The sequence below is a fragment of the Pinus tabuliformis genome, chromosome X (assembly GCF_031772625.1).
Source record: "Pinus tabuliformis cultivar Carrire ecotype Pingquan chromosome X, CPIR1, whole genome shotgun sequence".
NCBI classification, from domain to species: Eukaryota; Viridiplantae; Streptophyta; class Pinopsida; order Pinales; family Pinaceae; genus Pinus; species Pinus tabuliformis.
In genome coordinates this window covers 585,235,662-585,250,752 of record NC_142308.1, presented here as the reverse complement: position 1 = coordinate 585,250,752, position 15,091 = coordinate 585,235,662, and the positions used below count along the sequence as shown (strand labels likewise).

The window sequence follows — 15,091 nt, the reverse complement described above, 5'->3', positions numbered from 1 at the left end:
ATCAGTTGAATGTTTTGTATCAATTATTATCACAATGTTAATATAATTAGTTTACATATTTAATTCTGAATCATTACATATAATATCATAGCTAGATTACAACCTAGAGACCTATAAACTTTTATAAAACCATTTACATACCAAATCTTATTAAAAAAAATGTTATGCCTTAACATTTTCTCCTTATTTATTATACATATAAAACTATAAAATTTGATGATAAAATAATACATATATGAGAAGGCACAAATCACTAAAGTTTAGTTGCAACTTATATTTTATAACTTTTGAATGATTATTTAGTACTAAGAGTAATAACACATATATTTGGGCGTTCATGAGACCCTTCGAATCTGGAGGAGTCTAAGTATTTGCGGCGCCATAAAAATATGATAAAAAAACCTAAACAACGTTTCAATCATTATTTTTGGATTTTGTTTTGTTTTATTTTATATTTTATTAGCCTCAACTCAAATATGCCTTTTGGGTAATAAAGTCATTAGAATCACAACCTTTGATTTGGGGAGTTTAATTTAATCCACAACCTCTAATTTTGGTTAGTTTAAATTAACTTAGGTTAACTTAATTCTATTGCTAAAATGGACTACTATAATTCACTTATAATTCAATCACAACATGACTTTTAGGCCTAAGTTATTTCATGATTATAAGGTGTATTTTGTTTTATTTAACTCTCACTTAGTTTTAAATTATTATTTTAAATATTTTGGAAAATATGTAAAAATAATATCACGAATACTATGTATCAAATTTTATATAGTCACTTTATTTTTATTTTTAAATAGTTTGGGTCATTAGATTTTATTTTATTTTACTTTTTTTCTTTTTCTTTTATTTTCTTTTTCTTTCTTTCTTTCTTTCTTCTTCTTTTTCTTTTCTTTTCTTTTCTCTTCTTCTTCTTCTTTTTTCTTTCTTCTTCTTCTTCTTTTTTCTTTTTTTTTCTTCCTCCTCCTTCTTCTTCTTCTTCTTTTTTTTTTTTTTTTTTTTTCCATTGGAAAAATCGTAATCTTTCATTATATGTTGAAAAATTATATATAGTATATGCTATTCAGCATATGAGATTTGTATCAGTATGTCCAAAATATCTGCAACTCCATTCCTGTGAATTCCTATGTCAAAAATAAAAAAATCATCACACAGGATGATGTTGTATAGAGTTCTTATAAACATATTACACTGCGCAGGGTGTTGATCATAAATAAAAAACTAAGTTATCTACATCTTCATGTATGGACGGTAGTTCTACAAAAATTAGAAACCCTCCACCTGTTGGTATATTTGATCTATATAAGGCCTGTGGTAGTACTGGTACTGTGTGATGCCCCTCTGTTCGTGGATTATCCACTGTCCTCTTGGCAGGTGCGTGGCTTCCTTGGATAATCTGTCGGCACTGTGGTTATGCTCCTTGTAGATATGACGAACAAGGATGGTATTAAAAAGAGATTTGAAATGCATCACTTCGTCCAGAATATTTAAAAGTGTGTGTGCGTGACATCTAGTAATCTTGTTGATCCAATTGATAATAATATTTGAGTCACCAAAGATCTGTATATCTCTGCAGTTATGATTTAAAGCAAAGTGCATAAGATGTCGAAGAGTTATAAGTTCTGCGAAATTGTTCGTTCCTTCGCCAAGACCCATCTTGACTTTGAAGTAATGCTGTGCTGAGAGGTGAAGAATGAAGCCCCCCCCACATCCATGTTGTTGAGTAGCACCATCGAAGTAAGGCCATGGTATGGAATAGTCAATAGGATCGGGAGCAGATGGTCTGCGTGGCTGCGGTGGGGAATATTCGGGAAGTTCATGATATGAAGCAATGATTTTTGCAATAATAGACTACCAGCAGATTGTGCCATTTTCAAAAGTCAGTTTATTTCTGGCCAGCCATATTACCTAGCATATGATCAGAGGAAGGCACGGTAGGTTTTTTCCTGAATGTGCTCTGTTCCAGGCTTCCCACGCTGCAGATATGCTATCACCTTCCCATGTACCCGTGAACCTGATCTCAATAGCCACGTCTATCCATATTTGTTTGGTTGTGTTACAGGTGAGAAACAAATGCTTGGTCGATTCGGTGCTCTGTTTACAAAGTATGCACCAATGAGGACCATACATGGATCTGTGCATTAGTAAGTCCCCAGTAGGTACCTTATTTCGGAGGATGCACCAGAAAAAAATTCTGGTCTGGGGGGTGATTTTAATTGCCAAATGTGCTTCCACCATCTCAGAATGATTTTAGGTTGTTTGTCTTGGATCAGACACAGATAGCCTTCCTTGGGTGAGTAGAAACCAGATTCAGCCTTACCCCACATGAGCTCGTCTGGGCCTTCCTTGATGCGAATATGAGATTCATTCAATGCGCTGGTAATTTCGTTCCAAATATGGTGCCAGTGTGGAGGCAGGTTAAGCTGAGTGGCTGATTTCCAAACTTGTGAAAGAACAGTGGAGTTCTCATGATCCACAATATGGGAAATTGTTTTTATGTTATGCCAGTTAAGAAATAAGATAAGCACTTGCGGAAGGTAACATCTACCCCCTCCTCCAGTCCATGGGTCCATCCCAATACGGGCACTAATTCCTGCGTTGATTCTCCAAGCAAGGTGACTACGAATGAGGGGAAGTGAGCTCAATAGAGCTTTCCATACCGATGATATGCCTGTCCTATTCCAACCAGGCAATCGAATCCAGTCCATAACTTGTAGGGGCCTGATGTATTTGTGATATGAAATGGATGTCCAGAGATTTTGCTTGGTAAGTAAAGACCATTCCATTTTTGCAGCTAGCGCATGCACAAAGGAGGGGAGATCTTTAAGGCCCCATCCACCCCACTTCTTAGGCAAAGCAATTTTGTTCCAGCTAATCCAAGCAAAGACTCTTTTGTCCTGTCCTCCATTCCATAGGTATCTGCAGCAGATTTTCTTGAGACGAGCTAGAATGCTTCTAGGTATCCAGGCTAATGCCATCCAGAATAATGGAGTTGCCTCCAGGACGGATTTGATAAGCACCAGCCTACCTGCTCGGGATAAAAAGCAATAGCTCCAATGGGATATCTTTTTCTCAAATTTGGTGATCAACCAAGTCCAGTCGACAATCTTATGTCCCAAAGGCTTGATCCAGAAGCCTAAGTATTTGAAGCCCCGGTCAAGTGGCCGAGGGTTATAAGGGAAGCGATGAAGGGCAAAATTGGACTCCTGTGCAGAAGTGTGAGCCTGAGAAATGGTAGATTTTGCATGGTTTGCCATCATACCCGTGGCCCTATAAAAAGTGGCAAGTATCTTTTCAAGGGAAACTAAATCACGAATACTGCCATCTAAGAAGATGAGGACATCATCCACGAACATGAGATGAGTCAGGTAGCACTAATCAGTAATCTTTAATCCTGATAATCTGCCATTCTGCTTTTCATGATAGATGAGTCTACTTAGGCACTCCATGACGATCAGGAAGAGGAGGGGAGATAGTGGATAGCCTTGCCTGAGTCCTCTTTCAGCATGGAAGAAAGGAGAGGCAGAGCCATTAATGAGAAGACTGTAGGTGGGGGTCGATATGCAGGCCATGATCCATGTAGTAAAATGATGGGGGAAGCCCAGGTGTATAAGAAGCATTTTTATATAAAGCCAACTCACTTGATCAAATGCTTTGGCCAGGTCAATTTTGAGGATGATGCCTTTTAGTCTTCGGACTCGGATGGAATGGATGGCTTCTTGAGCGGTACCAATGGCTTCATGTATCTGGCGATCTTCGAGAAAAGCAAATTGTTCGGGGAGAATATGCTGAGATAGAATAGGCCTGATGCGATTTGTGATGATTTTGGTAATGATCTTGTAAAGGCAGTTGCAAAGGGAGATGGGCCGGAAGTCATTGAAGGAGGCAGGGGAGTCAGTTTTAGGGATGAGAGCGATAAAGGTAGAGTTAATGGCATTATACATTTTGCCAGATGTCCGACATTCCTCCACCACCTGAAGCAGGTCCTGGGCCAGTAAGTCATAGAAAGCCAGATAAAATTCGATTGTCCACCCATCTGGTCCCGGGCTTTTGTCTTTTTTGAACCACTTTAAGACCCCTTCAAGTTCCTCCAAGGTAACATGCGAATTAAGTTCATTCTCATCTTCCTCCCCCACATATCTAGGGAATAGACCAGCCACTTGAATGATATCTGCTAGATTGGCTTCCTGGGGGGATCTAAACAGATTCTGGAAGTGGGAGGTGCCCAATCTGGATAGCTTTTGGAAATTGTCAGCTTGCCCTCCATCAGGTAGAGGCATTTTCCAAATAATATTCGCAGTTTTCCTTCCCTTTGCAAAGTTTTGGTAAAACTTGGTATTTTCATCTCCTGCCTGTAACCATATAGCCCTACTCTTCAGTCTCCATGATTCTTCTCTCTCCTTGAGAATCTTGTCTTTCTTCCTTTCAAGCTCTATCAACTTTGCTTTATCTTCTGCTGATGTAAAGCCTAGATTTCTGTCATCCTTTAAGTTATTCAACTTAGCTTCAATGTCTGTAATCGACTATTCATCCTTGGGCTTTTTGCTCCTTGGCCCATGCCTTTGTTATGTTCTTAAGCTAAGATAAGTTGTGGTAGAACCCTTCTACCACTGATCTGTGATTTGTAATTGGGTGGGAGGCCCAAAAATCCCTGACTAAACTTGAATATCCCTCATCTTGTAGCCAGACATGATTGAATTTGAAGGGGGCCTTTGGCTTGGCATCAGTTCCAAGAATCTCCAGTTAAATAGGAGAGTGATCTGATATTCCCCCAGACCCCACCCACTGTCTGTATCTGGATAGTCTTTGGAGCAGAGGAATTTTGACCAGGAAATGGTCAAGCCTTCTAGCCAGGGCTGCTTCCCCTACTCTTCGGTTCCTCCACGTGGGCATAGGCTTGATCATGGGGACATCTATAAGATTATGCTGATCCAATATGTCCTTGAAGAATTCGGACATGGGGTCAACTTGAGCTTGTGATCCCCAGGATTCCCCATATCCTATGGAGAAATTTAGATCGCCCCTAATGATTACCTGATCCACAGATGTGATATTTGATTGTAGAAAGGACTGCTAGATATCTTCTCTCCGCTGGCAGGGGCCATATACAATGATGATTCTGATGGATATTCCAAGCTCAACCGAGAAGAGATCCAATCCAATAAAACCAACACCTCCCCAAGTGGCAGATACATTGATGGTTCGAGGATTATATCCTATGGCTAATCCCCCAGATCTACCTATGGCATCCAGGGCATGAAAGTGCCATCAAGGCTTGATGGTGGATAGGGTTTGCTCAATAGATGCAGCATTACCCAGGGTTTCCTGCAGTAGGATAATATCCGTCGGTTCTATATCAATCAACCTCCACATGGGTAGTTTCTTGGAGGTACTAGCCAGACCTCTGCAATTATATGAGAGGCATTTCATGGTGGAACCCCTCCCGGGGTTTGCAATGCTCTAAGAACCCCTTCCATAGTGGATTGCTTGCCAGAGGAAACTTCTGCACCGACTTTCTGTATGGCTTTAGAAAGGAAAGATTTACGTCCTCGGGAAGATTGTGAAGATGATCCAGAGTAGGATAGACCTAGCCCAGATTGAAAGTCAGGATTCGGTATATGCTGAGGGCGAAGATTGTAAGAATGAGGTAATACCGAATGGGAGGTGGCCGAACCCCAGATGAGGATGGGGGCGGAGGCAAGGTAGGGGAGGAAGAGGTGATGATGGGCGGAGGGATGGATATCTCGCAAGTGAGTGCAGGTGCCAGTGGTGAAGATAATTCCAATGACGAAACAATGGAATGTGATAATGAAGATAAATGAGAGGAAAGGGAAAAGAGAGGGGCAGTACCCGAATTTCGAGCCAACTCCGCAGCTGCAGCAGCTCTTGCCTGAGTCAGGGGGCCAAGGGTGACTTGAAGGTCTCCTCCGCAGCCTTTGAGGATTCACCAAGATTGAGCTGTTTAGAGACAGGAACGCTGATATGAGTGGCCGAAACTGTAGCTTTCCCTTTTTGAGGCGATGGAGAGCCCAAAGGTTTTGTGGGTTTTGAGAGCAAAGGCATTCCTTGAATACGTGCCCTACCTTATGGCACCTTCTATAGTGGAACGGAACGCCCTCATGATCTAAGATCTGAACCCTGGTGTAGTGCCTCCATTTTAGGGTAATCTTCTCTTCTAGGCCCTCCCTTGTGTCTAAATGTACCAGGATCCTAGCCAGTGCATGGTTCTTAGACTGAACATAGGTCTTGTCATATTCCAGGTAAGTACCCAGGGTGTTCCCAATCCTGACAAACACTGCTTCCAGCCAGAATTGAAGTGGTAGCCCTGGTAAACGCACCCAAATAGGTCCTGCTCGAATTTGTTCCCGCTCTGGATCGAAAAAAGGGGACCAGCACTTGAGAAGGACTGGTGCCATCTCTATATGCCAGTATTTCACAAGAATCAGATTAGTATACTCTGCCTTAGAAAAATGTAAAGCAAACCAACCTTTGGCCAGGCTCTGAACCTCTGGAAGTTCCTGTAGAATGCCCCCCCATATTTCTTTTACCCAATTGGTGAGCCTGGTCGCTGAATATGCTCTTCCTCTAACATGCCCAACAAGAACCCTGTTGGCCTTATCCACCACCTCGCCCATCGGGATATCTTCGCCAAAAGTGATGGTGAGATCCTTTGCCGAGGGTTTCACGCACTTGACCTTTCTCTTCCCCGTTCTTGGCGCCGATGGGTGTTCTGTCAGCGGATCCGAGCCCACATCCTTCTGAGGAGTCATGACTTTAAACTTGATGACCGGTGAGTCGAAGCAGCCCGAGGGAATGGAATTAGGGCACACAGAAGGTATGGGGTTTGTAACAGGGGGGGCGACGGGTTATGGGCAGGATGCAGATCAAAAGTGGGTGAAGGAGGCGAAATGGTAGTGAGAATATCGAGAGTGCCAGGTGATAGCGGGGGGCAATCCAGGCCCGATGTCTCCAGTGAGAGAGATCCAAAGCGCAGTGGCGAGGTGGAAGTTCCAGGGAGAGAGACAATCGGCGAGGAACCCGGGTAAGAAAGAGCAGAGCAATCAAAATTAGGGTTAGGGCTACAACTACCGAAAATGGCCTGTCCCTCCAACGGATCCAGGGTATAATCTAGGGCCTCCTCTTCGATGTCCATCTTGTCCATAACGGAAACCGCCACCGAAACCGCCGGAAGGTCAGTTGATTGAGAGCACAGGAAACGGATGCCGACAGGTCGAAAGGGGATGGTAACAGCTATCGCGGGAGCAAAAAATTACCAAGTTTAATGTCGATGCTGTCACTATGCAGGTGCAGGGATGCGCACGCGCCACCTGCCCGCCTGCGGCCACGTCAGAGCCCAGATCATTTTCGCCGTTTGGGTCATTAGATATTTGTTTAGGTCTTTTGATATATTTAATATTCATATATCCATATATTATGATATTATAAAATATTTTAAAAATATATACTCTAAATATATTATCACAATTTTTAAATATGAATAATATAGTTAATTTTATTTGGAGATATATGATAATAAAGTAATGATGTTATAATATTGTTATAAAATATATATAAAATAAGTAAAAGTTTTATAAACCTGGTTGTCAATAGAAATATGGTTTGTATTTCTAATTGTTACTCAAAATTTTATACATACATAAAATTATTCTAGTTAATAAAATTGTTAAAAGTTTTTGGAAATTTTGAAATGGAAATGACATGCAAAGTGAAGTATGGATTTTAACATTTTTATGAAGATTTAGTATAAAGGTTTAAGCATAAATTAAGGGAAGTAAATAGATTATAATGATGATTTTTCCTATAAAATTAGGATTGTGTAAAGGAATTTTTTTGGATAATTCTTTTTTAAAACATCTTAATCATGTGCAATTGCCTAAATTTTATTGATACTCTATGGTACTATGTATAAGATTATGGTTCCAGTTAATTGTTATGTCAATATGGAAATGTTGAAGTATAATGTTGTGATTATATTTCATGATGTGATGGTATGTGGCAATTAGATATAGTTTTGATGAGAGGTTAATGATGTTAAGCATATGTGCTACTTAATTATTTATTTTGTTATGATAATGATGTTGAATTTTCATGATGGATATGATATGCCAGATATGGATATGGATTAGTTTCTATGATGTTAGGATTATAACTAATGCATTGGCTGCATGTTGAGATGTGGTGATTGATATGAAATCTGCAAATGCATCGAGAGGGTCGGGTTATTTGATGATCTCATGGGAGCCCATACATGCGAGGGAGAATATGTAACACCATATGGGTTGGGGACAAATTCAATCAACAACTACATATGCCAGTGGTTCCTTTGTCTTGTATAACCCTTGATGGGTAGCTCTTTAAGAGCTATGGGACCATCTTGAGGAGGCTGAGTGCTTGATATTGGATTGAGATGCCGAAGTCCAGAGGAAATGTGAGGCCTTCGATGCTTGGGGCTGTGTACTTATTACACAATAATTTGTCACAGTTCCCGTCCTGTATCCTAAAGCGTCAAAATGACGAACGCTGTCACTGTATTCACCATGAAACATATATAGAAGCATCCTTGAATAATAGAAGAAAAGTTGCCTTGAAAGAGTTCCTGAGAAAACTTGTCAAAAACTTAGTTTTCAGGATCGACGCGTTTTTCACCATTGGTGACCCGTGCTACTTGTTGCACTCTTCTGACCTAGCACCGCTAGTGTGAATTTTTATGGGAAAACCCGCGTTAAACCTCTTCAAGCAGTTTTTCCTAAAGTGGAGGAGAAGCTTCTCTTATTAGAAGCCCCGAGAATGACGAGATGGTTACAGGTGAATAAGGATTAGAGCAAGATCCCCAATTCTTGTTCCTTGATCCTACTCTCATGGATCTTACCCTTGAGTTGTGGAACCTCTCCCTCCTTTTATGGATCCTTCACTCCCTCTCCTTCCCTATATTTGAGATCCCCACTATCCACAACGAGTTGGTCATTACTTGGTTGCATCCCTATGTTGAAACTATGAATAAGGAGTGCTTGAAGGTCTTGGCTAGGACTTGGGAACTCATTTAAAGGAGGCTTCCAACATCAAGACTTAAGTGGTTGTATGCTTCCCTCATTTTCTATTAATAAGTACATCATGTGTTTACTTTCTGTAAGTGTGTAAATCATTATTCATTTGGTATGATACTCATAGACCTGTCATATAGTTTATGTTAGAATGAATTATGCTATGTATGTCTTTGTTGTTTTTTATTTTATCTTCCTTACATGTACTCATCCACAACGATGTAAATAGGATTGAACTTGGAAGTGAGAAGATCGAGGAAGACATCAATGGGTGTTTAGCATCATAGTGAGGTAGGTCATTAATCTTACTTTGTATTTTTTGATATAAACTAGGAAAGTTTCCACATGTTTGTCTACTTTACTGCTAGATCCTCTTATAGGACTAGAGAGATCGCTTTTGTCCCCAAAAGGGATTGTTCGCATAACAAAATGGTGTCTCCACTAGGGATATGATAGCCCTTCCAACCTCCTTTTTGTGTTTGGTATTTTTGATTAGTTTGGCCAACATATTAGTAATATGTAATTTAGATTCAGTATGGGTCTGCATTTTAAGTAGGTAGTCCTTTGGAGTGTTAAGTCTGGACTTATCTTTGAAATTATTTTTATTTTTCCAAGTCTTTCACATCCATCACATTTTATCCTAGAACAGTCGTGCTGCCAGCATAGTTTTTTCGATTACAGTAGCGCTGAAAGCCCTGTCAACATGGGTTTTGACTGTCACAGTCGCGCTGATCCCTGAAACTTGAGAATTTTTAGGGTTTCTGTCAGAAAGGTCTAGTGTGTCTTGACCTCTGAGGTATCTTCCTACTCTGTGTGCTTTGGATTTTTCAGTATTTTGGTTGATTTCCTGTTGAATTGAAAAATTCATCCCATTTCTTTGAAGTAGTGGAAGTAAATTCTAGTTGGTTCCTTAGGGTTTTAGGTCAATTGGTTTTACTCATTACTGCTTGTGTGTGTGAAATGAATGTTGATTTTGCTATTGATTAAGCATTATTAGTTATTTTGGAAATCATAAAGAAAAAACACTTGCATTTGTTTTAGCTTTTATCTCAAGATTTACTTTTCGAAATTGCATTAGGTTAAATTCCATTAAAAAGTAATTTTTTGGATTATAATCGAGCATAGATCACATTGCTTGATTCTGAAAGCTGAAAGAAGTGCATTCTCATTCATTCAAAAAAGAAAAGTGAAAAGATTCATGTAGGTGCATTTGAATTGAATTTCATTTTACTTCGGTGAGTGCATTGAAAAAGAAAAGTGAACGATTCATGTAGCTGCATGTTAACGAATTGAATCTCATTTTACTTTTTGTTGGGTGCATTAAAATAGTGAAAGTGAAAGATATAGTTAGGGATATTTGTTTGTGGCATACTTGATTGTTGTGTCAGTGTGTGAACCTCTTCCCTATGTTAGATATATTTCATTGAACTGAAAATAATCATTTTTTCATTCTAGTTGCATCTTAGGTGTTCAAGGGAATCGATCTTTGAGCCTTAAAACCGAAACTTAATTGAAGATCAACTTAAAATTTACCTCAATTAAGCTAATGAGAATTTTTCATTAAGAAATTTTTTTTAGAGGTCTAGGCTAGAGACGTGTTCCGGCGTTGTTAAACATAGGAGCTGTTGTTATTTTCTAGTGTTGTATCTCGGGGTTGAAATCCCGTTCCACGTATGAAAGTGTATAAGATCGTTCTCTAGTAATTTCAGGTATATTGGAGGTGTTCCACGCATGGTAAGTATATGGGAATGCTCTCATCGAATGGTTACGCATTAGACAACACTACTACTGACTACACTCCCACGTACCATTGCGTATATTTTGGAAGTCCCCAATAGGTTGCTATCCATCCATAGGTAACTGAGTCTGCCACCTTGTATACCATGATACATTGAACACAACATTCAGGGAGATTGGCTGTCGTACGTTAAGTCCTCGGTTTCGCTAAGGTGTATATTGCAGTTCATGGTTGCTTGGTAAACCCTCATGCCTAGTTTACCCCTTTTTGATTTATTTCTTTTTTTTGTTAATAAAATCAATCGACCACGGAATCACAAATAATCATGAAACGAAAATCTCCTTTTGTCCTCAATGTTAATGGTTAATTGTAAAATTGGATTTGAGCCCAAAGCATTCACCAACACACATTTCTGATTCATTTTCTGAAAATACATTGTGGCAGAACCACTAAGAGTCCCAAACGAGACCCCAGATATCTATGGAGATACTGATGGATCCGATTCACCTAAAGTTGTAGGTTCTGATACCGTTGAGCCTAAATCCCTTGAAAACCAAGGAGCTAAACTCGGTCTTGTCCTAAGCATCCAACCCCTTGCTTCTTGACTACCTCCAGAGTTGGTAAGCTCATCCCAGGACTCTCCTTCGGCTAGTCCTTAACCTATTTCGAATTTATTGCTTTTTCCTCCTAATCCACTCTTTGAATTAGATTCTCATGTGTATTTATCACCTCCACATCCATATAGTCCTTTTGATACTCCGAACGCACCCTTGAGTCCTTCTACTAGAACGACTCAGGTTCCCAATCGAGAGTTGTTCCCAATCATGGTAATAAAAGGTGATAATCCACCTGAAGGGTCGACACTGCAAGTTATTCCAGTGGAAACTTCTGGAACTCATATTCCTTGTATGGAGATTGATCCTTTGTTACTTCTTCCTCCTGAAGGCTTTCCTTATGTTTATGCTCCCTACATGACGATAGGGCCAAGCACACCTCCTACTTATAGTACACTCTTGGTTCCACCAGGTTATAAATTTCTTGGTGATTTTTTTTTTCTCAGACGATTCGTGTGTAAATTCACTGTTTCACATTCCCATTTGGTCCTCTGGTGTCACTTCTACTACCAGCTCGTTTGTTCCAAACATGCTGGTAACTACACAAACCCCTACCCAACCTACAATTTCGGTAAGTGAAACACATGTTCCTCTTAATCTTTCTGCTCCTCCTACTATAGCCACGGTAACTGCGGTCCCCAATGTGAGTGGACAACCTACAAATTCATCTATTCCAATGTCTGGGGGGAAACTTCCTCTGCCCTACATACCTCCTGCTTCTAGTGGAAACTATCCACCCCCTCCTCCCATATCGGGGGAAAGTCAACCTATTGGTGTTGTTTCTAACCTAGGTGGAATGCCAATTCCATCTATATCAGGTAACGTCATAGGGACCCCTTTACAAGGTCATCAAGTCCCTTTGACTCAACCTTCCTACCAACAGCCTTACATTCCTACTGGCTCTCAACATCTCCAAACTCCTTATCAGCAGGCAGGTCCTCAAATGCAGTATGGTACTCAAATGAAATATAATTATGGGACTAGTAATCCTTCGCTGTGGCCAAAAATTCCTATTCAACCACAGTTGCAGGATTCCTACCTGCAGCCACAACTGCAGGTTTCCTATCTGCAACCACAACCATAGGTGTCTTTCCCGCAGCTGCAGCCGCAAGTTTCCTACCAATTCCAACAAGGACCTTACCAGCAACTGCGACAACAAGCTCCTATTCAACTCTAGTAGGGACCTTATTCACAGTCAGCGTAGAAACAAATTTCCTACCAATCCCAACAGGGACCTTACCAACAATCATTGTCATAGTTGCAACAAATGCAAGAGGGACCTTACCAACAACAGTATGGTCAGTTTTCTGTTCAAATGCCATACATCCAATATGGTCACCGAACTTAGTATAGTCAACCTCTTTATTATCAAACTCCTAATGGTCAACCTCCTTATGGTAAACCTCCACATGGTCAATATCTATATGGTCAACCACCTTATGGAAAAAACCCACCATAATGGGGGCATAACCAAACTCATCAAGGTTGAAATATTTAGTTGGGTACATACCAGAGACCCTATAACCCATGCAATCCACAACTACCATTTTTGGCAATGTTAGAATTACTTGATGTGTCAAGGCTTATGAATGACTCGATACTTCACTCACCATATTGACCTCTGGTACCAACTAAAATACCTAGTGATTGCCCCAAATTCAAAGGTAAATCTGGGGAATATCCCCAAGCACACGTTATGACTTACCACCTTTGGTGTTCCTCTAACTCTTGGGTCGATGATTCTATCTGATTACGTCTTTTCCAGTGCACTTTAATGAGCGCTGCTGCTAAATGGTACATCAAGTTGCCTCATGATGCTTTCCGAGATTTCAATACTTTGGCCATGGCTTTCCTCACCCATTTCCAATTTCCTGTCCAGTATGAGACTAGAACCCATCTCTTAACGTCTTTGTAACAAATGACTTCTACTCATATCTCTGATCATATCCATGAATGGGGGCGTAGGCGTCGTCTCATCAAATTTGATATCCCAGATCAAATTTTGATTGAATAGTTTACTAAATCATTCATCCCTCTTATCGCTAAATACATAGCCATGGGTGGTTGTGTGAATGAGGAACAAGGCATCGCCCATGCCTAGTATTTGAATTTGGTTTATTCAAAATCTCGCATGTTATATGAACTCTTACCTAGTGCCCAACGAGCTTCAAATGGCCCCGCATCTTCCAAACCCGTAGAATCACCACCTATCAATGGCATCATTGGATCTGTGTCTCAACGGTCTAGTAGTACTCTGGCTACTTCTTCAAAACCTAAATCTACTCTGGCCATTGCAACTTCCAATACTGTTGATAATCCTAAGAATCCTGGTAAAGCCTCAGAGGTAAATGTTGTCTATTCTACCGCAGTAGATAAATCCTCAAAAGGAAAGAAGAAGGGTAAAGGAAAAGCTAAACAAGATACCCTAAACAGGATTCCCTAAAACTGTCGGCTGATGATTCGTCTAATTGAAAGCCTAAATATCCTTTCCTTATCAGTGATGAAGATCATTACATTAAGGATTTCCCTCGACGTGCCAAAGCAAGTCGTCTTCTGAAAGGAACCACAGGGATGCTAGTTGTGCTGAAGGAAACTTTCCATCTCAGCAAATGAAACTGGTAGACCAACCCCACACTCAAACTTCTGGAAGCTCTCAAGTGTTCATGAGTGGATCATAAATGATTTTAGTAGCCACGAGGTCAAAATATTATCTGCCTCCTGAGAAACTTGTGGTGGAGAAAGATATCACTGATGTACCCTCTTCCTCCACTTCGCCCAGTTTTGGTCCTCCCCATATTGAGAAACCTAGCACTGATTCCATAATCCGACCACCCCCTAAAGGTGTTCTTTGGAAATCATCCTATAATCCGAATGCGCGAGCTTCCCAACACTATAGTAGTGTAAGAATTGGCTCAAGCACCCTTAGGGATGTCAGCCTTGGAAGTCCTTCGAACATGTCTGTCATAATGGAAGGGTTTTCTATTTGCTATTGGAGGAATTGATCCCACGGATTCTAGTTTGATTACTTTTGATCTTGAAAACCATGTTCCTCGCCTACCACCTCAACTTGCTTTTCTTATACAAGTTGTTGTTATGGGCAAGACTATCCACCAAACTGTTGTTGATGAAGGAGCATCCACATGCATCATGTCCATATCATGTTGGAAAGCCATTGGTTCCCCTCCTCTCAACCAGTCTCCGAACACTTTAGAAGCTTTCGATGGTTGAGGTTTCCACCCATATGGTATTCTCAACTCCTTACCCATTCAGTTGGAAGGAAAGATGGTCAATTTAGAAGTAGAGTTTGTTGATGCTAATCTCAATTACTAACTTCTAGTTGGTCAGAGTTCGACTCATGCAATGTTTTGTGTGGTTTCTTCCCCTTTTCCGTGTGCTTCGTTTTCCCCACCAAGGGAAAATTGTCACAATTGATCAGTTGGCCTTCTTTTCCTCTAACTCTTCAACATGTAATGTGCCTTATGTAGGGAAAACCAACATCCCTTACGAAAATGTCAGAGCAGGTCTTTTCAAAGACTTTGCCTTAATGGGAACTTTTTTTCTTCCTCCTCCTTCCAATGTTGCCTCAATTAACATCATCTCGTATAATAATAGTCCATGGATAATCCCTAGTCCTGATCAGATTGATAGTTTTGGTGACACCACGCCACTTA

General features: G+C 40.4%; 1 protein-coding gene across 1 annotated transcript; it reads right to left on the bottom strand.

The window, feature by feature from the left end:
- Positions 1-2,147: 2,147 nt before the first annotated feature.
- On the bottom strand, positions 2,148-6,776 carry LOC149141365 (uncharacterized). The gene is made up of 3 exons (XM_089451225.1): positions 6,210-6,776; positions 3,648-4,490; positions 2,148-3,380 (listed from the first exon to the last, which is right to left on the bottom strand). Exons 1-3 carry the CDS (start codon positions 6,774-6,776, stop codon positions 2,148-2,150), a joined length of 2,643 nt encoding a protein of 880 aa, XP_089307351.1.
- Between the last annotated feature and the right edge of the window lie 8,315 nt (positions 6,777-15,091).

What these genes read in the sequence shown, in the direction of transcription:
- LOC149141365 (XM_089451225.1), bottom strand. Translation starts at nt 6,776, where the DNA reads ATGACTCCTCAGAAGGATGTGGGCTCGGATCCGCTGACAGAACACCCA. An exon ending in ATGCACTGGCTAGGATCCTG is followed by an intron (nt 4,491 to 6,209) that starts GTACATTTAGAC and finishes AATAACTTAAAG; the next exon opens with GATGACAGAAATCTAGGCTT. An exon ending in TGGCCAAAGCATTTGATCAA is followed by an intron (nt 3,381 to 3,647) that starts GTGAGTTGGCTT and finishes ATTACTGATTAG; the next exon opens with TGCTACCTGACTCATCTCAT.